The sequence below is a fragment of the Erinaceus europaeus genome, chromosome 8 (assembly GCF_950295315.1).
Source record: "Erinaceus europaeus chromosome 8, mEriEur2.1, whole genome shotgun sequence".
Lineage (NCBI taxonomy): Eukaryota > Metazoa > Chordata > Mammalia > Eulipotyphla > Erinaceidae > Erinaceus > Erinaceus europaeus.
In genome coordinates this window covers 98,398,076-98,419,374 of record NC_080169.1, presented here as the reverse complement: position 1 = coordinate 98,419,374, position 21,299 = coordinate 98,398,076, and the positions used below count along the sequence as shown (strand labels likewise).

The window sequence follows — 21,299 nt, the reverse complement described above, 5'->3', positions numbered from 1 at the left end:
GATAGGGCCCACTTTCCCGTATGCCTCTCCCAATCCATATCAAATAATATTGCATCTACCGATCACAACCTAACCGACACAACGATTGCCACCTCAACATGCTTCTCTTCAGACTGTGTCCAGAGACTACATGTGTGGAATGACAACCCTTCAGCTTCATTACTCGGGTGAGACCTTTCCTTTCATAGTATACTCTAATTCCATCTCAAGTGGCTCACTTTCTAACAAAGTCCCAAAACCTAGATATACACCAGTTTCTGTGAGAGAGAGCATATGTTCACACGTATCTGTAAACTACTGCAAAATATATACCTGAACGCAGAAGTACACTAGAGTTTGCAGTGAGTATCCCCCTAACACTTCCTCTCCACTATTCCAAGCTTTGGGTCCATGATTGCTCAACAATTTGTTTGGCTTTGTATGTTAACTCTCTTTTCAGTCACCAGGTTCCAGATGTCGTCAGGATGCCGGCCAGGCTTCCCTGGACTGAAGACCCCACCAATGTGTCCTGGAACTCTGCTTCCCCAGAGACCTACCCTACTGGGGAGAGAGAGAGAGGCAGACTGGGAGTATGGACCGACCAGTCAAGGCCCATGTTCAGCGAGGAAGCAATTACAGAAGCCAGACCTTCTACCTTCTGCAACCCACAATGACCCTGGGTCCATGCTCCCAGAGGGATAGAGAATGGGAAAGCTATCAGGGGAGGGGGTGGGATATGGAGAATGGGTGGTGGGAATTGTGTGGAATTGTACCCCTCCTACCCTATGGTTTTGTTAATTAATACTTTCTTAAATAAAAAAAAAAAAAAAAAAGAGGTGACCTCATCCCATTTCTTACAGTTTACATAGTATCCTGTTTGGGTGAACAGTGACCAGTGTTCCATTTTTCCCCTCAAGTTAATTCAATTGGAATTTAATAAACATCTACTTTTTACAAAACATAAACTATATGAACTGGACAATAGCATGGCAAAAACAGCAGATGTAGGCATTAATCACCTTAAATAATACATCTAAAAAAGAAACACAGATAATCTCTTAAGTATATTGACTAGTGTTGTGAAAAATCATAAACAGGGAGTCAGGCAACAGCGTAGCAGGTTAAGCGCACGTGGCACAAAGCTCATGAACCTGCGTAAGGATCCTGGTTCGAGCCCCTTGCTCCCCACCTGCAGGGGAGTCTCTTCACAGGCTGGTGAAGCAGGTCTGCAGGTGTCTGTTTTTCTCTCCCCCTCTGTCTTCCTGTCCTCTCTCCATTTCTCTCTGTCTTATCTAACAACGACAACATCAATAACAACAATAATAATAACTACAACAATAAAAAAACAAGGGCAACAAAAGGGAAAATAAAAAAAGAAAAAAAAGAAAAATCATAAACAGGTCAAATTATTAAAATGGGGACTTGTCGAAAAAGTCTTCCTCCAGTAAGTCAGATTTCACATGGATCAGAAAAAGATACGGAAAGAGAGGGAAATGAAGACAAAGAGGGCATCCTAAACAGAAGAAATTGTAAACCCTTGAGAAGATAACAGAATGCATTTTAGTAACAAACCTAAGGAATGCCAGAAGGTGGCTAGGAAGTAGTAGGGAGAATGGGGTTGAAGTTACATCTGAGAAGCAGGGTAGAACCTTATTACACTGGAACCCCCCCACCCCCCAAGAAACAATGTGAAGCCAATAGCTGTAGGCAAAGGGTACCATGATGTGGCTGCCATCTGGAAAGCTCACTTAAGCTGCAAGTCAATAAAAAGGCCCCAGGACTCCAGGTAAGAGGAGCTTTAAGGCAAAGGATCAGCAGGACAGTAGCAAGAAGAGGAAACATTCACACATACACACAGCAGTTGTGAAGGGTTTGGAAAAAGAATAAAGGACTAGGAGGGCAAGACATTTCTCTAATGGCAATAAATAGTGGTGTACCCCCAAGAACACTGAGGACATCAACTCTAATGACAGAATATCATCAGTTCAGTTTTAAATGGCGAAATTTAAAGTTGGAACATACATACAGAGAACATCACCATCTACCCCTAAAATCGCTATGTCTTCACAATTATGGACCTTGGAAATATAATACAATTATATAATTATCATGCAATTTATATATAAATTTGATATATGTCTCAAAAATAATTATAACTCACAAGCTTCCCAAATGTTTGCTCTTATCTAGAACAATGTATATGGAAACATAGCATAATGATTATAGAAATGGCATTCATGCCTCAGGCATGACCTTGCAGTGCCACCATAAGACACAGCTGAGCAATACTCTGGTGAAAGGAAACAAAGACAAAAGAATTAATTGATTTATGTTTAAAAATATTTTTTAAAAAGAAAGAAAAATGCTCAGTTTTAAGTGCCTCAGTCAATCTAGTTCAAAGAAAAAAAAAAATTCAATGCGATGAAAATCATAGGAAGATGGCCATCAGTTGTCAAATAAGCCTTATCTTCAAAATAGCTTACTCAACAGAAAGTGATTTAAAAAAAATTTAGGAAGCAGACATATATACTTTTGGGCAGAGGTTTCCAGAAATAGAAGACCCTGGTCTGAGCATTAGTTGCTAGGGCTGAAGCTTTAGGGAACTCTGGCTTCTTAAAGTTCCATCTCTTGTACATTTTCTGACCCTTCAATTGTCCAAACAAGTTACAACTTTGAATACAATGGTTACCATGGTAAAAGAAATTCTGCAATTAAAAGACAACAATTATAATGATTCATGTCATTTACAAATGCTATATAACATGGCTAAAAAGTATTTTGAGATTCTACTCAAAAGAGATTGAATTGTTGGGGGGAAAAAATCTAAATGAACACACCCATTATTCCACAGAAAGCAAACTGACTTGGGCATATGAATTTCTTTCTACTGGCTGACCTCTAAGTATTAAGGTGGGGGGGGGGGGCTTAGGAAAAGAAATTGTTCTTGCTATCAGAAGACTATAGCCCTGTTCTTTCAAGATGTCATCAATTTTATCCTGTTATACACACATAAGACATCATTCTCGGAAAAGGAAAGACATGAAGTTTCCATGAATTCCATTGTGCAACAGAAGGGACATGAAGAACCCTAGAAGAAATTAGCAAGTCGCTGTTTACTATGAATATCTTCCATAAGCATCTAGTAACAGAGCAGATGGCAGGTGATACTTGCGATGGGGAGGAAAGGTTTCTAGCAGGCAGTATAGCAATTCAGGCAGTTTCTAAGATACACAGGTATCTTCCTGGCATTGTCCAAAGCTGGAAAACATGTACACACTGTCCCAAGAGGACATATTGATTTGTGGAAGCTTGTACCCTCCTGCCACATCTAATCAGATACCACCCAATCAGTGCAGTGGATTGAAAAAGCAGGAACGTCAGCAGACCTAACAGAGAAGGACATGGAAAAACACCCCAGTTAGGATACCAGTCAAATTAGTTACATAATGTTTCTATCTATTTAGAGCCAGGGAGAAATTACTGAATGAAAGTGGAAGGCTCTGCTAGTAGTAGCAGTACTATTGAACAAACCAAACCACATACCTCCCTTTATTGCCATCTGGGAAAAATGAAAGACAAGTACCATTCAGTATTCTTGTTATGACCCCATGGAAAAGGGAAGGCAAATGATATTTTCAGTTGAATAAATCTTGAAGCCAAGACAGATGTGTATGGTGACTTCAATTAAGGTACTTAACCAGAAGTAAATCTTAGAAATGCATCAATGCAAAAATTTTCATGAGTACAGTGAAATGGAGGCCATGAAATCCAACACAGCTCCTATACAGCTTACCTTCAATCTTATTTCTAGCTCTTTTAAAAGTCCCTGCGAACTGTCACACTATAGACACTCTGGGCTGGCCAAATAATAGTCTGGGCAGAGAAGATGATTTTACCTCCATTCTCTTGCTTAAGCTGTGACAGGCTGCCCTAATCAGCTTTCGTGCACACAGGCACATAAGCGCACATGCTCCCTCTCAGTGCCTCTTAATCACCATGTGCCACACCGAACAGCTGCAGAGGTCTGAAGGGAATTGGCAGAAATGTGCAATGATGTGCTAGCCATCTCCACCAGCCCCCCAAGGCAGTGATGCCCTGCCTGCTCTCAGACTTTAGAGCACATGGGTGTTTGCTGTCGCAACTGCTAGGCCCAGAAGACAAGCAAAAGGTTTCAGATGGTGAGTCAGGAAAAGCAGTCTGCATCAGGAATGTTCCAGCCCAGCAGAGCTGAGCTGCATCCTGCTCCCCACACAGGGGATACAGTATTTATCACTTATACAATGTCACCATGGGGGACAAAACTTGGGCTCAGCACAAATATAATCCAGTCAACTTTGATGCTGAAGGACCAGGAAAAGAAGCCTTTCCCACAAAGAAGGGACCAAACTACTTAAGAATTTCCACCCCGGACACTTTAGGTCAACCCTTTCATCCAGAGAAAAGAAGGCTGTACAAAGGCCTGGCACCCAGAGATGGAGCGTACAGCTCTGCACTAACCTTTGAGGAGTACTCAGCAGCTGCTGCATTAAACTGTAATCAGAACTCCCATGCATGGAGAGAAGCAGAGTTGGCAATAGTCAAGGTAACCAGGTAGGTACCATAACATGCCACCCAAATCAAGGTAACCAGGTGGGTGCCATAACTTGCCACCCAAATGGCCTCACACCCATCAATATGTGCTGCCACTCTTTGAGATGTGATTCTTGATGAATTTCAACAGAAGTGGGCACCTACCTGTGAGGGGAATCCCTGTTCATTTCAATGCTGTTGTTTATGAGCCAGTAAATGAGTGATATATCAACTGGGTGAAATATAGATGCTGGACCCTAGATCTGATAACAGGATATCTAGAAATTTAGAGAGGCTTTTAAGCCATCATTTGCACTACACTTCATGAATGAACATAGCATTCTGTCAGGTTTTATACAATGACAAATGAGCCTGTTCTCCCAAGGAACCTGAGGAGATTTTTATACTTGTTTTATAGAATCCAGTTTGGTTTCTCTACCTCAAAATTAGCATTTCCATCTCAGGCACAACTTCCTAATCCTTACTATAATTTATCATCCCAGTGACTACGAAATTGGCTGTATTTATACATAAGACCTACTATACTTTGGCATTTGTTCAAAAGCCAGAACTTCATCAAACCTGTCACATCACCAATAATGACAAAACTGACATTGAGACAAAGACTACTAACGTGACTTCAATGTGTCATTGCACAATGACTTTACAGTTCAGAAGATATGGCTTTTAAAAAAAGTCAACCCCCAAAATTCTTCGCAGAAGAAATTCCACTAATGCAAAGTAAAGAAAATAGGCAGCACAGTAGCTCCCAGGAAAGGTTTTCTTCAAACTGCAACTCAGTTAACTATTATTAGTAACACAAGCCAATTGTACAGAATATTCAATGCGAGGAGGTTGGGGAGCGGGGGGGTTAATCAGGAGCCATCCAAAGCTCACTCTCTGTCAGGACAGCAAATTCTACAGTGGGTGTCAGAATATTTTGCATGATGTAGACAAAGAAATATCCTTTTAGGGAGCCTTGAGCTGTTGTGATAGAAGTCAATGTCCTACACAAAAGGATCCATAAGAAACGAAGCACTCCCTTCCCACTAGGGTTCCCACAGTCCCTACAGAAGAAGAGACAGGAAACAGGACAAAGCATAGAAGGGGGGGGGTGGTGTTTACCCCATAGTACATTTCAGGAGGATGTTCCAAATCCAGGAGAGCCTCTCATTTCCAAGAGAACCAGCCTCTCACTCAGAAGAAAGGCAACAGAAAGCAACAACCTTCCCCACTGGCAAATCCCACAGCACTAGACTTTTAATGGAGGTGGCTGGAGAGAACTAGAGAGCCAAGTGAATGGAGCTCACGGCAATATGCAATTATTAAAACTGGAATTGAGCCTGGACCCAGCAAAGAATATGCCGTGATAGCTCTGGCAATCACAGTGTGGTCAGGGCCCCAATTTTGAACCTCTCCCGAGGGATACCACTTCTCCAAACAAAGGCACACCTCTCCTCATATCAAAGTAATTCCACTTGACTTGGTGAAGGGGCTTCATCTGCTAGGCTCCAGCATTCTATCAGAAGGGCCCAGCTGAAAATAATTCCCGACCACTTGTAAATATGTTTCTATCAACTGTATGTCTCAAAGTTTCTCAAAAGACAAACTGAATCTTTTTAATATATAGGCTATGTATTTGATATGCGGACTCTCTCAAAAGCCTAGACCAAGTAGATTAGAAGCTTCCAATAGCACAGCTATATACAAGATACTGGGTACTGTACAGCAAACCATAACAAAGGGACTTTTCAAAGTTAACCCAATTAACAAATAATGTGATAATAATATTAACTATTGATTGTCTTTTTGAACCCTAAGACAGCAGGAACCTCACATCTTCACTATAGAGCCCCTACTTCCCCCAGTCCTGGCACCCTTGGATAGGGACCACTTTCCTGTATGCATCTCCCAATCCAAACCAAATAATATTGCATCCGCCGATCACAACCTAACCAAAGCAACGATTGCCATCTCAACATGCTTCACCTCAGACTGTATCCAGAGACTTCACGTGTGGAATGACAACCCTTCAGCTTCATTACTTGGGTGAGACCTTTCCTTTAATAGTACACTCTAATTTCATCTCAGGTAGTTCACTTTCTAACAAAGTCCCATAACCTAGATATACACCAGTTTCTGTGAGAGAGAGCTTATGTGCACACGTATCCATAAACTACTGCAAAATATATACCTGAAAGCAGGATTACACTAGAGTTTGCAGTGAGTACCTCCCTAACACTTCCTCTCCACTATTCCAAGCTTGGGATCCATGATTGCTCAACAAATTGTTTGGCTTCATATGTTAACTCTCTTTTCAATCACCATGTTCCAGATGCCACCAGGATGCTGGCTAGGCTTCCCTGGATTGAAAACCCCACCAATGTGTCCTGGAGCTCAGCTTCCCCAGAGACACACCCTACTAGGGAAAGAGAGAGGCAGACTGGGGGTATGGACCGACCAGTCAACGCCCATGTTCAGCGGGGAAGCAATTACAGAAGCCAGACCTTCTACCTTCTGCAACCCTCAACGACCCTGGGTCCATGCTCCCAGAGGGATAGAGAAAGGGAAAGCTACCATGGGAGGGGGTGGGTTATGGGGATTGGGTGGTGGGAATTGTGTGGAGTTGTACCCCTCCTACCTTATGCTTTTGTTCACTAATCCTTTCTTAAATAAAAAATTTAAAAATAAAAAAAAAATATGTTTCTATCGTCGCTTACCTTTTTCCCAATAAGCTTCTTTCGGAGAAATTCCCGGGCTTCAAACATGTACGGAATGTCATAGAGGGGGCGGAGTTTCTTATTCTTATCCTAAAAATAAAATAAAATACGACATCAGTAATGGGGGGGGAAGAGTTTGAACACAACAAGTAGCGCAAAATGCTGGAATGCATCTGAAAAATGTTCTCGACCTCACAAGTGTCACAAAGTGCTACATACATTGTAAATGACTGATAAATACTGGGCTGGAAATGCTTAGATAGAAAATAAGATTATTTTTTCTACATGACAGGCTCAAAAAATAAGCAACAGAATGTTTGTGATTACCCAAACTGGAAACAAACTAAATATGCATCAACAGGGGAAACAGTTATAGAAACTGCAGTATAGAGGAAGATCAGTATGTACTAGCGCCCTTCAAATATTTATAGGCCTAGTAGGAATTGAACTAAATTAAACACTAAGCCTTTATTAAGCACCGATCAACTATTAGCCCCACACAAAGCACTGTGAACATATATATCATAATCCTGCATTCAAAAGTTTTATACCCCATAGAAATGAAACAGCAACACAAAGCCATTTTGTACAAGTGCTAAATTACGTGATGAGACTAGGGACTAAGTGATGTAAGAGCTCAGGGAAGTGGAAAGAAAGCAATCAGAATATGTTTCATTAATAAGTGGGACTTAATGTGAGTGTACAAAACAGGAAAGAACTAGTAACAAAATTGGAGTTTGAAAAAGAGAGCAGGTAAGCAGCAGTAGAGAGAACAGATAAATAGCATTTCAATACACAGACTCACAAAATACACGCATATGGACACCACTTAGAAGATTATTGCTCTAAGAAATAGAACTCTTACTGAGAGGGAATATATGTGTGCATATATTTAATGTGTGTGTGTTTGTCAGATGTGAGAATGTATAGAAAATTTAAAAGGAGTCGGGCGGTAGTGCAGCGGCCTAAGCGTGAACATGGCACAAAGCGTAAGGACCAGCATGAGGATCCGGGTTTGAGCCCCCCGGCTCTCCACCTACAGGGGAGTCGCTTCACAAGTGATGAAGCAGGTATGCAGGTGTATTTCCCTTTCTCTCCCCCTGTCTCCCCCTCCTCTCTCCATTTCTCTCTGTCCAATCCAGCAATGACGACAACAATAATAACTACAATAAAACAACATGGGCAACAAACGGGAATAACTAAATAAATAAATATTTTTTAAAAAGAAAATTAAAAAGGAAGTTAGGACCATTTTAAGAAATATCAGGTGATAAAAGAGAAAGAATAAAATATTCTAAATCATCATGAAAAGCATAACAATTCAAGAGAATTCTGCATTTTGATGACGATATGGGGGTTGGATGACATATACAGGAAATAGGAAGGTGCTGGTTAGACGGGTAATAAGATTAGAAACACATTGTAGATAGTTCATAGTCTATGTTACTTGTAGCCTAGATCCAGTATATAGTAGTTAGCATAACTTCTACTTAGTGTCTCCCTACCACTAGCTTCTAAGCTCTGTGAGAACAGAGGTCCTGTCTCTTTCTGTTCTCTGTGGTCAACATAGAACACAGTCACTGAATAAACTAGATGTAAAAGAAATATTCAGAATATTTTTAAAAAGCACCTATGCAAGAAGAGACATGTGCATATCTGGGTATCTTCAGAAGCTATGAATATCTGAATATACATTCAGAAACACAGGAGAAAATAAAAAACTAACTCCTAACCTAAAGGCAAGTGGCTGCTTCTCCCTCTTAGATGATTAACCTCCACGTTGATATCAATAACACATCTAATGAAACAAGTATTTCTGTACAGAATTCATTCTGTACTCAAAGAAGTATTTCCATTACTTGTTTTCTTCACTAGCCAATGACTCCCAAATAAAAAACATTTTAATAAAAGCATTTAAGTGAATGACACTGACAGTGCTGAGGTCAAGTGAAAGAAGACAGATGACTCCTCCAGGATCTTAGCAAAACCTGGGTATTCAGAATACAGCAGTTAAACATTGCAGGGGTCAAGTGATAGCTCACCTGGTAAGATACACATACACATACACATACATACGCACACACACACACACACACACACACACACACACACACCATGTGTGAGAATGCAGAATCAAACACACCTATCCCCAACTGAAGGGTTAAGAATTACAAGTGGTGAAGCAGTACTATGTCGCTCTGTCTCACTGTCCCTTTCTATATACTGTATCCTATATGCTAGATCCCTCTATGTCTCCCTCGCCCACTATTAAAAATAAAGAAAGCAAAACAAAACAAAGGTCCACTAAGAGCAGTGGAGCACTTGTATAGGCATCAAGCCCCAATAATATAGCCCTGGTGGCAGAGAGTAGTAAAAAGTAAAGCAGGCTGGGAGTATGAATCAGCCTGTCAGTGCCCATGTTCAGCAGGGAAACAATTAAAGAAGCCACACGTTCCACCTTCTGCATCCCATAATGAGCCTGGGTCCATACTCCCAGGGGGATAAAGATAGGAAAGCTTTGGGGGGGAGGGGTGTGGATAGGGAGTTCTGGTGGTGGGAATTATGTGGAACTGTACCCCTCTTATCCCATATAAAAATACATGTGAGGCCCAGGGAAACAGCATGGGGGGGGGGTGAAAACTGAGGGGGGGGGGGAGAGTGACAGAGAGAATATGAAAATATATAGGCATTATTTCAATTTGATATAATTTCCATGAAAATCTTTTACAATGTAGTTAATCCTTTTTTTTTTTTTTGAGTTTGAGTCTCAAAACATCAGTCAAGCATCTTCTGTATCCCCTAATAAAACAACAAAAAGGCAGTAGCATGACCATCATTCCAGTGATCTTCTAGAAAACTGAGGCATCTGTTCCCAGATGATTTGTGAGAAGTCAAGGAATCTAAACTGGAACAAAGAGGATGGCCAAGTTTGTGTCATAGGCTGGGGTATCATGATCGCTTTCTAATAAATGAAGTGAGGCCCTAAACATTAAAGTCTGTAAGGAGTAATTTAACATTGGGGCCTTCATACTGAAAATAACAAGAAAAATGGGACACATGAGAGTTGCCTGGTAGCTTGAAGGAGAACTGGGTAACACAAAGACAGATGGACATGATTATGGATATTTTATAAATGTCCAGGCAGCCAAATGAAAATAGTGGGTCGCTACTGAGGAGCTAAGTATAATACATGAGACCAAAATAGGGATTGTGATGACACTCAATGATTCAGTAAGAAAGCTGGCTAGATAGAAGGTGCCAAGTGCCAGCAATAAACAGGATTTTTAATAAAGAAAAAAAATCAATGGCTATAAGAATCAGCCCTCAGGAATAGAGCAGTACCAATGTATTCATATTCACCAAGCAATAGAGGACAATCTATTTACAGAGAGTGGCTATGTGATTACACAAATCCAAGTGAACAACAGTTTTGAAAATGAATTGCACAAAATATCGACATTTGCCTTACATACCCTTATAGGATTGGCCACAAAATCTGAATTTCTGAACTTACTCTACTGAAAGGAATAACAGTATGTTAGTTGACTGCAACTCCAAAATGATGGATTAAAGGCAAGAAATCCACCTCCATTGAGCATTCAAAATAAAGAATATGAGATAAGGTTTAACTCCATGTGGAAAATGTCTGAACAATTATACAAATATACGCAAGAGGACTGGGCCAATTCAAAATGTCTTCCAAAGAATGAAAGAAAAGAAATACTATATAAGCATACATCCCATTAAAAAAAAAAAAAAAAAAAAAAAAACAGGCCATCTACAGAATCTAATAAGTTTCTCATAAAGCTACAAAAGAACTAATAGCACAAGCTGAAAACAAGATACCACAAGTGAAAACAGAATGATCTAGTTACTCCAACCCTTCAGAGCTAGTAGCTATTGACATCTGTAAACATCTTACAAGAGAGATATTAGAAGTCCCTAAGAAACCACAAAATAAAAGCAATTCCTCCAAATTACCAGGTACATAAAAGCCTTTGAAATCTCTAAGAGGCAATTGAGGTATGGAATGTATTCTGAGAAAACAGGACTTTAGTTGAATCTTGCCTGCTGAAAAGTACTGTCTACTTTAGATTCTAATTTACATGGAAATATTTTTTTAAAAAAATAAAAATAGAAAAGAATGCTAGCTTTATTGGGTGGGCGGACAATATACAAGTCAATATGTGCTGCAATCTCGGTTCATGCTGAGAAATGATATGGTATACAAGTCCTGCAACAAGTCACATTAGAGATTACTTTAGTCAGTTCTAACTCCCCCTGGTTTGGAGAGGGGGCCAACACCCAATGTTCAGCATTTAAAGCCTCGCCAGGCATGTTAACAGCAGTTATTTTTTTACCAATGATCAAAATGAGTCCTCTACTCAATACTCATGTTGGATGGAAACTTTACTATCAAGCCATGTCAAAGTCTTACTTTACCTAATCCTTAATATAGCTGGGGGGGAAAAAGTAGTCTTTACCTCCCCAACCAAAAAAATCCTACTGTCCTGGGGATATTGTAGTGGTTTCTTTTTTCCCATACAAGTCTAAATAAGCAAACATTTAAAAGAAAAAAGTGGATTAATGTGGCTCTAACTCCTTACTGAAAAGATTGATCATAAAGACAGAGACAGGGAGAGAGAGAAGGAAAGCCATCACAAAGGTGCTAAGTGAGATGCATGAGAAAAAAGCAGAACAGGATAATCAGGATGAGTAGGAACAGGAACAGAGTTTCAGAATCACACCAGTAATGTGATCAGGGCTGGCCTCAATGAGAAGATTACATTTTAGCCAAGTCTCAGCTATGGGACGCCAGGAGAATGGCAGAAAGATTAGTCAATACAAAAACCATAAATTAGGGACAAAAAGACAGCATTGTGGATACAGCACAGTACAATGGGGAGAGCATTAGGAGATGAAGACAGATCTAACTTCATATCTGAAAGGATTACTTTGTGGCCACTGTGATGAAAATGGCCGCTATAGCAGGAAATGGTGTAGGAAAGGGAGACCAATTTAAGAAAATTTGACAGTAATCTGAGCAGCAAATGATTACATCAAGACAGTTGACACACAAGGGAGGTAGTCTAGAGCTATTTCCAGCGGTCAAAGTCTGGAAATATTCTGAAAAGGATGGAATGTGAAAAGTGTCTGACGTAAAGGTTTTTTGTCTGAGCAAATGGGATCATAGATGGGGTGACCAAATGAGAAGTGAAGAGAACAAATAGAAAATACAGGTATGGAAACGCTGATCTTTCGCCACTAAGTGAAGATACTGAGCTGGCAGTTGGCTAGATAGAAAGGAGGAACTATCTGAACTAGTGACATGCATTTGGGAGTTGTTGGTATGTTTTTAAATTCAAGAAAAGGACTTAAGACTTGAACCACTACAAAACTAGAATACAAAAAAAAAAAAAAAGATAAATATAGCCAAAAGAGACTGAGATGAAGCAATCAATATGAGCAAGACTACTACTGTTATGTCCTAGCAGTCAAAAAAAATGAAATGAGGGCTAAGGTTTGCATATCCAAGTAAAGTATGGGTCATCAGAAACCTGACAAGGATTGCTTGGATGAGGCAGACTTGAGGAAGACTGGTCCTGAAATGAGGGCAGCCTAGAATATTCCCAAATGGGACCATGGACTGTGAGCTAAGGCTGACAGAGACTCAGAGGCTACACAGGCTCCTGTGCAAAATATACATAAACACACACACACACGTGTGCATGCGCACACACACACACACACACACACACCCTGAGTCATGTAGATGGGGTAAACAGTTGATGGTATTTATAGATTTTTTTTTCAAATACCAATTTCTATTTTGTTTTTAATTGCTGTTAAATTATATCTCCATACATTTAGAGTTTCTACTTTATACCTGGACAAAGAAGCTATACCCTTCTCTATGTTTCATATGTTTCTATGAACCTAATGAGGTAGAAAACATCCTTGTGCTTATTTACTGTTTCAGCTCTCTCTCTTTTTTAATTTCTTTACTGGGAGATTAATAATTTACAGTTGACAGTGAAATACAATAGTTTGTATATGCTTAAAATTTCCCAGTTCTTCCACATAACAATACAACCCCTACCAGGTCCTCCTATGATATCATGTTGCAAGACCCCCATGCCTCACCCCACAGTCTTTTACTTTGGTGCAATACACCAACTCCAGTCCAAGTTCTGGTTAGTGTTTTCTCTTCTGATCTTGTTTTTCAACTTGTGCCTATGAGTGAGAGCATCCCATATTCATCCTTCTGTTTTCTGACTTGTCTCACTTAACATGATTCCTTCCAGCTCCAATCAAGATGGGGTGAAGAAGGTAAATTCATCGTTTTTTATAGCTGAGTAGTATTCCATTATGTATATATACCACAACTTACTTAGCCACTCATCTTTTGTTGAACAACTGGGTTGCTTCAGGTTTTGGCTATTAAAAATTGTGCTGCTGGGGGAGTCGGGTTGTAGCGCAGCGGGTTAAGCGCAGGTGGCGCAAAGCACAAGGACCGGCATAAGGATCCCGGTTCGAACCCCGGCTCCCCACCTGCAGTTGAGTCGCTTCACAAGCGGTGAAGCAGGTCTGCAGGTGTCTATCTTTCTCTCCTCCTCTCTCCATTTCTCTCTGTCCTATCCAACAACAACAATAATAACTACAACAATAGAACAACAAGGGCAACAAAAGGGAATAAATAAAATAAATATTAAAAAAAATTGTGCTGCTATGAACATAAGTATAAACAAATCTTTTTGGAATGGTATGTCTGGTACCTTATTCTCAGGGGAGGAATTGCAGGGTCACAGAGCAAGTCCACTTCTAGGCTTTTGAGAGTTCTCCACACTGCTCTCCACAGGGGTTGGACCAATTTATATTCCCACCAGCAGTGAAGGAGATTCCCTTTATCCCCACAACCTCTCCAGCACTTGTTGTTGGTATTAATAGAGTTTCATCATTTATAGATTTATAGTTTTATTCTCAACTCTGACACCATCTTCCCAGATAATAATTTTAGTCCACCTCCATGTTAGCTATGAAGCTCAAGCATAAGTTAATAAAGTTACAAGCCCCTAGGAACATACCTAAAATAGACTTCTTTCCATCCTAAGATCCTTATTCTCATCTGCTCTATTCCTACTTTTTGATTCCTCTTTATTAAATATCTTGCCCTGCTTTATATCTTACAAAATTGCAGCCACCAAGTTGCAGGTGCTATTATGATTCCATCTTGACATGCCTGGGCAGACAACCTCATCAAAGTATATTGGAAACTCACCTCTGCAGAGCTCAACCCACTAGGAAAGACAGAAACAGGCTGAGGGTATGGATTGACCTGCCAATGTCCACGTGCAGTGGAGAAGCAACTACAGAAGCCCACAATCCTACCTTTGGCACCCTATAAATAATTTTAGTCCATATTCCTGGAGTGGAAGAAATGTTAACCAGAGAAACCCAATTCCATTAGGACACACAGAGAAGCTCATAATATATGAAGAAGTTTAGAATTAGTAATAGGTGTAGGTGTGATTTAGACAGAAAGAGAAGGCAGTACCATAGAATAAATGGGATAGACAGAGAGACAAAGATAGACAGGCAGACAGACAGACAGACAGTTATAGAAATAATAGTCATCCCATATCTGTGACCTTGTGAGAACCACTGTAGTTTCCAGTTAAGGGGATAGGGACACAGGGACACAGAACTCTGGTGGTGGGAACTGTGTGACAATATGCCTATTATGGCATAATTCTGTAAATAAATAACTAGTAAAAATTTTAAAATACTAAGTGCAGGTGGCGCAAAGCACAAGGACTGGCATAAGGATCCCGGTTCGAACCCCGGCTCCCCACCTGCAGGGGAGTCGCTTCACAGGCGGTGAAGCAGGTCTGCAGGTGTCTATCTTTCTCTCCTCCTCTCTGTCTTCCCCTCCTCTCTCCATTTCTCTCTGTCCTATCCAACAACGACAACAACAATAATAACTACAACAATACAACAACAAGGGCAACAAAAGGGAAGAAATAAATAAAATAAATATTAAAAAAATTAAAATACTATTAAAATAGGGGTGGGAAGAGAAGGACTAGAGAAAATGAGTATGTACAACCTCTCTAAAATCTGTGTGGCAGCTGGCATAGAAGTCATGGCATTTATTTACTAAATTTTAGATTGAAGAAATAAAAATTGCATGAAAGAAAGTAAGTGCTAACGTAGAAGAGTACTACTAAAGCAATGTCCATAAAGACACATGGAGAGAACATCTCTCTTTAGGTCAGGGGATGAATAGTTCACCTTTAAGAGTGGTTCTCCTCTGAGTACTAAGACATAATAAATAATGGACAAACAGAAAAATCAGATTTTTTTTTAAAAATTTCTTTTTAATATTTATTTATCCCCTTTTGTTACCCTTGTTGTTTTATTGTTGTAATTATTACTGATGTTGTTGTTGTTGGATAGGACAGAGAGAAATGGAGAGAGGAGGAGAAGACAGGGGGAGAGAAAGACAGACACCTGCAGACCTGCTTCACCACCTGTGAAGTAACTCTCCTGCAGGTGGGGAGCCGGGGGCTCGAACCAGCGTCTTTATGCCGGTCCTTGCGCTTTGCACCACCTGTACTTAACCTGCTGCACTACCACCCGACTCCTAAGAAAAATCGTTTTTTTAGGGGGTTGGGCGGTGGCGCAGTGGGTTAAGCACAAAACGCAAGGACCGGCCTAAGGATCCCGGTTTGAGCCCCCAGCTCCCCACCTGCAGGGGAGTCGCTTCACAGGCGGTGAAGCAGGTCTGCAGGTGTCTGTCTTTCTCTCCCCCTCTCTGTCTTCCCCTCCTTTCTCCATTTCTCTCTGTCCTATCCAACAACGAACAACATCAACAATGGCAATAACAATAACCACAATGAGGCTACAACAACCAGGGCAACAAAAGGGAGGAAAAATGGCCTCCAGGAATGGTGGATTCGTGGTGCAGGCACAGGGCCAAGCAATAACCCTGGAGGAGAAAAAAAAATCAGTTTTTTAAACAGGAGAAAAAACAGGCATTGTACCAAATAGCTCCAACTAGATATTAAGTGAAAATTGGGTATAACTTCATTTAAAATGAGGGACCTGCAAATTGAGTTACTGTAGCACATCCATTATATTTGTAAAAGTTCTAGAAGTAAGGATGTAGAGGAATAGAGGTACCCTTTAACTGCCAGAAATAGTATAAAATGCTGCAGCTATTGTGATATTTTCATATGGTGATTCTCTGCATCATTTTTAAAAGGTTTTTTTCTTTCTAACTTTGAAACTGAGTCTTAGATTCCTATACATGCTTTCAGAGTAAAGATCCACACATCTTCAGATGTATACTATCAAACCATGCCCTTACAGTACTAATGTTTCACCATCACTTAATTGAGGCCCAAGAATCCTTGGGGCTTCTTCATTCTGTGATAATTTCAGTTCTACAATCAGGTACCAAGGGTTTGCCTGCGAGACTTCTATCTATTCTTCTGCACTGTCTTTCTTCGTCTGCTTAGTCTAACCCTTTCAAGTCACAATGACTTTGTTTCAAACGGCAAGATTATTGTTAAAGTCTTTAACACATGGGCACAACTTCCCTTGATGGTCTCTAGTAGAAACAGTAGGACCCCAATGTCCCTTCTTCCTGACTGTATCCTTCCTTCCCCAGAGTTCTTTGCTGTCGTGCAATATGTCACGCCCAGTCCAAGTTTCACTTTGTGTTTTCACTTACTTTTCTTTATCCTTGTCATTTATTTGCTTTTCCTCTAATAAGTGATAATATCCTTTGTATGTCCTTGTTGAATATTTGTATGTATCCTTTGAAAAACTGTCTATTAAAATCTTCTGGGTTCAAGCCCTCACACCCTCCTGTGTAGGGGGCAAGCTTCATGAGGTTGGAGCAGGTCTGCAGGTGCCTATCTTTCTATCTCCTTGTATCACTCCCTGTCCTCTCAATTTCTATTTGTTCTATAAAATAAAATAGAAAGAAAAGGGGAAAAAGGGGGTGTCAGGGCCACCAGGAGTAGTGGATTCATAGTGCCAGCATCAAGTCCCAGCTATAACAGTGGTGATGGGGGGGGGGGGGCAGACATCCTACCTATTTTTTGATAAAGTTACCTGTTTTTTTGTTGTTGAGTTATTCATAGATTTTAGTTATAATCCTTTGTCAAGTTAGCATATGCAAATATCTCCATCCAGTAATGGGATGAGCTTTCACTTCACTGTACAGAAGTTTAATGTATAGTTCCATTAGTTTAATTTGACTTTAGTTTCCATAACTACTAGAGTCAAATTTCCAAAGATATCCATATAAAGCCAATATTGCCTATGTTTTGTTCTAGAACATTTATAGCTTTGGGTCTTACATTTAAATCACTAACCCATTTTGAGTTAATGGAGATAGAGGTCTATATTCATTCTTTAGCATGTGGATGTCCAGTATTTGCAACACCCTTTCTCCAAGAGAATTTTCTTTCTTTATTGTACTCCTGTTCCCTTTTGTTGTAAATTAAATGTGTGTGTGTGTCCCTGTCCTTATTTCTGCGATCTCAATTCTACTCCACTAATCTGTGTATCTGCTTTTATTATAATACTATGTTACTTTGATTCCCATGAATCAAATTGTTGTATATTTATAAGTTGGGAAGTGCGATACTTACATTCTCCTTTTGGAAGTCATTTTAAACTTAAATAATTAGTATCCCTGTTAGAAAATTCTACTTACAGGTGGATATATTCCATTAAAGCCTCAAATGTGTAAAACAAACATTGTTAGTAATGTTTATAGAACAGTCATACAGTGAAGTTCTTTTTTTTTAATATTTTATTTTTTATTTATTCCCTTTTGTTGCCCTTGTTGTTTTATTGTTGTAGTTATTATTGTTGTTGTCGTCGTTGTTGGATAGGACAGAGAGAAATGGAGAGAGGAGGGGAAGACAGAGAGGGGGAGAGAAAGATAGACACCTGCAGGCCTGCTTCACCGCCTGTGAAGCGACTCCCCTGCAGGTGGGGAGCCGGGGTAGTGAAGTTCTAAGTGATTAAATTAGTGCAACAATAACAAATTTGAAAAACAATACCGAGCAGAAAAAGCAAGCTGTAAAGTACTATAGTAAAACCCTATTTAAATATACACTAAAAACAGACACAAGCAACATTATTCATAAGGCTACATAAGTAGCAAATTTATAAAAATGCACAGCAATGAAAGATAATGGTCATTCATAAATACAAAATGGAGGGAAGTAAAAGAGGGGACAAAATGGGATTGAAAATTCCACTGTTAATACTTTCTCTTTAAAATAAAAAAATAAAATATCTGAAAGAAATATGACATCATATCAAATTTGAAAGGAATGTTCCTATATTTTTCCATACCACTAAGTTTTTGCCCAAGGTCAAAAATATTTAGGAATAGGAATTCCCCAAATCTTGTTTGATCAACCTTTCCCAACTGCTCACAATGTCACCTGTTTTTATCTCACTGCATTAGAATAAATGGCATTCTTTTCTTAAGCTATACATTAAGTTCCTCTTTTTTCTTCAACAAAGATACTCTTTCATAGACAGCACATGAAACAGTCATAAATTATTTAACTGCAAACATTGCTCTCAAATAACCAGGGTCAAAACAAGTTTTGACTTTTTAAAAGGAAGCTTAAACTGTAATGTATTAATTAAAGAAGCCAAGCAGAATTATACTTTATGAAGACTTTAAAACTGACTATTAAATTTAAATAACAACAGACATTATCAGATTAAAATGGATAAAATTTCTAACAGTAAATAATGGACCAGTCCCAATGGCCCTGCCACACATGCCATTTTAATAAACAAAGGCTGTGATTTCCATATGAATTATAGACTTAAAACAGGAACATTACCACATGCTCTAGGCATATTTACAATCAAGGACCTTTCAATTCCCTTGGAAGCCAGAAGATAGAATTTACAGAGATGTTCACTACTTCATAGCTCATAATATATACAGTAGCATATCATTTATATGAAAGGAAATCTAAGGAAAAGAAAGGGAAGGAGGGAGGGAGGGAGGAAGGGAAGGAGGGAGGAAGGGAAGGAGGGAGGGAGGGAAGGAGGGAGGGAGGGAGGGAGGGATGGAGGGAGGGAGGGAGGAAGAAAGGAAGGCAGGCAGGCAGGCAGGCAGACAGGAAGGAAGGCAATACTTCAGCTAAGTGGAAAGCTACAGTCAGCAGCTGGGTAAAGATTCACAAATATATCTTCCTTGCTCAAGCTCCAATTTATCAATCAGGAACCAACCATTCCCCAGGAGTTGTTTCACAGAAAAAAAAAAAAGAGTAATTCCCCAACTAGCCATACCATGCTCTTAATCAAAATACCTCTGAAAGGTCAAAAGGGCCTATTAAAGAGCCATAGTCTGGATAAGTACTAAAATCACAATAATGCAATACATGCCATGCAAATCTTCCAGATACAAAGAAGGAAGTTTATAATGCAAAAAGTGAAAAGGTAAATAAAAAAGGAAAAAATGGCCACCGGGAGCAGTGGATTCATGGACCTGACATTGAGCCCTAGCAATAACCCTGGTTGCAAAAAAAAAAAAAAAAAAAAAAAAAAAAGAAAAGTAAAAAGTTTGCCAGGTATAGTAGGGTAAATGCTCTGCCTTCCTCCTCTCCCAATCCCCCAATCCACATGGGAGGCATTATGGCACCACTGTGGTGTCCATCCCTGTGTCTCTCTGTCAGAATGAAAAAGTGATATAGTGCAGGGAAATGCTATTAGTGTAGGCCCCTAGCTAGGCAAAAATCTGGCTTTCAAAAAAAAAAAAAAAAAAAAATCACAGGTGTGGTACTAAAAAGGGGCTTTGCTTTCAATCTTACAAAATACCCTGAAATGTTCTTATGTTTTTAAATGACCTTCAAATTTCTCTGGCAACGCTGCTTAATCCTTCTGATTCAGTGTTTGAGGATCTAACAATACATGCTAAAAATACTTGAATTTAGTGTTAAATAATGATAGCTATTGGTAATGATGGGGTTCAGTGCAAGCTACCCAAATATGTGGAAGGAGTCTGAGAAATTGGCATAAACAGACAGGTAATTTTGACGTTTTCCCTATACCTCTCCCCTGAAGCAGGTAATAAAGCTTACATATGAGAAATACTCTCCCTAAACCAGAAAGAAAGAATAGAAAAATTTTCAAGGGAGGGGATGGGATACGGGACCATGGTCCATCCACTTGGTTTACAAATACTTCTGCAGGGGTTGGAAAGAGAATAAGTGAACAGAAACAAACAAGCAAAACCAATACCTTCACAGAGCTTAAGGGCCAAGAAAGCAATGCAACTCCAAGACATAAAAAAACTAAAACTCAGGGAGCATGTGTCTCTGAGTAAGAACACTTTCCAAGTAATCGGGTTAAAAGAAGGGGGAAAAATTCTCCCACTCACCAGGTACTCTGAAAATAAAATCTGCACCAAGGGGGAGTAGAGAGAGTGCGATTGTTCCTAGAGGAATAGTGAGCATGCAGCTGGTAAGAATGGGATAATGAGATAGAAAGGGCACCGGATCCTTAAAATGAACAAAGCTTTAAGTTCAGCACTCCTAAAGTTGCAGACAAAAAAAAAGAGCTGTCCTGGGCCTTGAAATCAAGCATTCATCGTGTATTTGATGACAACAAATGATCTCTTGATAAAGTGGGTAGCTTGTTGCTGGTCAATAGAACAGAAGGCTGGGCTCACAGCCATAATTCCCGCTACAGCAGCTCCTGGTTTACCTCCCTTTCCTCTTTAAAAGTCAGCTGGCATTACACATGACTTTGCAGTAGAAACTGGGCAAAATCTTTTCAAAGTCATGTAAAAATTAGGAAAAAGGCTACCTATATGAGTACAAAAAGTTCACGATCAAGAGAAAATTTCAGGCAATGAAAAGCCGCAACAGGAAAGCCAAATATACACTTTTTTAAATTTTATTTTATTTATTTATTAATGAGAAAGGAGGAGAGAGAAAGAACCAGACATCACTCTGGTACATGTGCTACCAGGGATTGAAC

At 39.7% G+C, this 21,299-nt stretch overlaps 1 protein-coding gene across 1 annotated transcript in view; it reads right to left on the bottom strand.

Moving 5' to 3' along the window:
• Nucleotides 1-21,299, bottom strand: part of SND1 (staphylococcal nuclease and tudor domain containing 1) — a 497,039-nt gene that overhangs the window by 300,433 nt on the left and 175,307 nt on the right. The window contains exon 11 of the mRNA XM_007526286.3: nt 7,269-7,358. Within this exon, the coding sequence (XP_007526348.1) occupies nt 7,269-7,358 (90 nt within the window). The remainder of the gene's footprint in view (nt 1-7,268; nt 7,359-21,299) is intronic.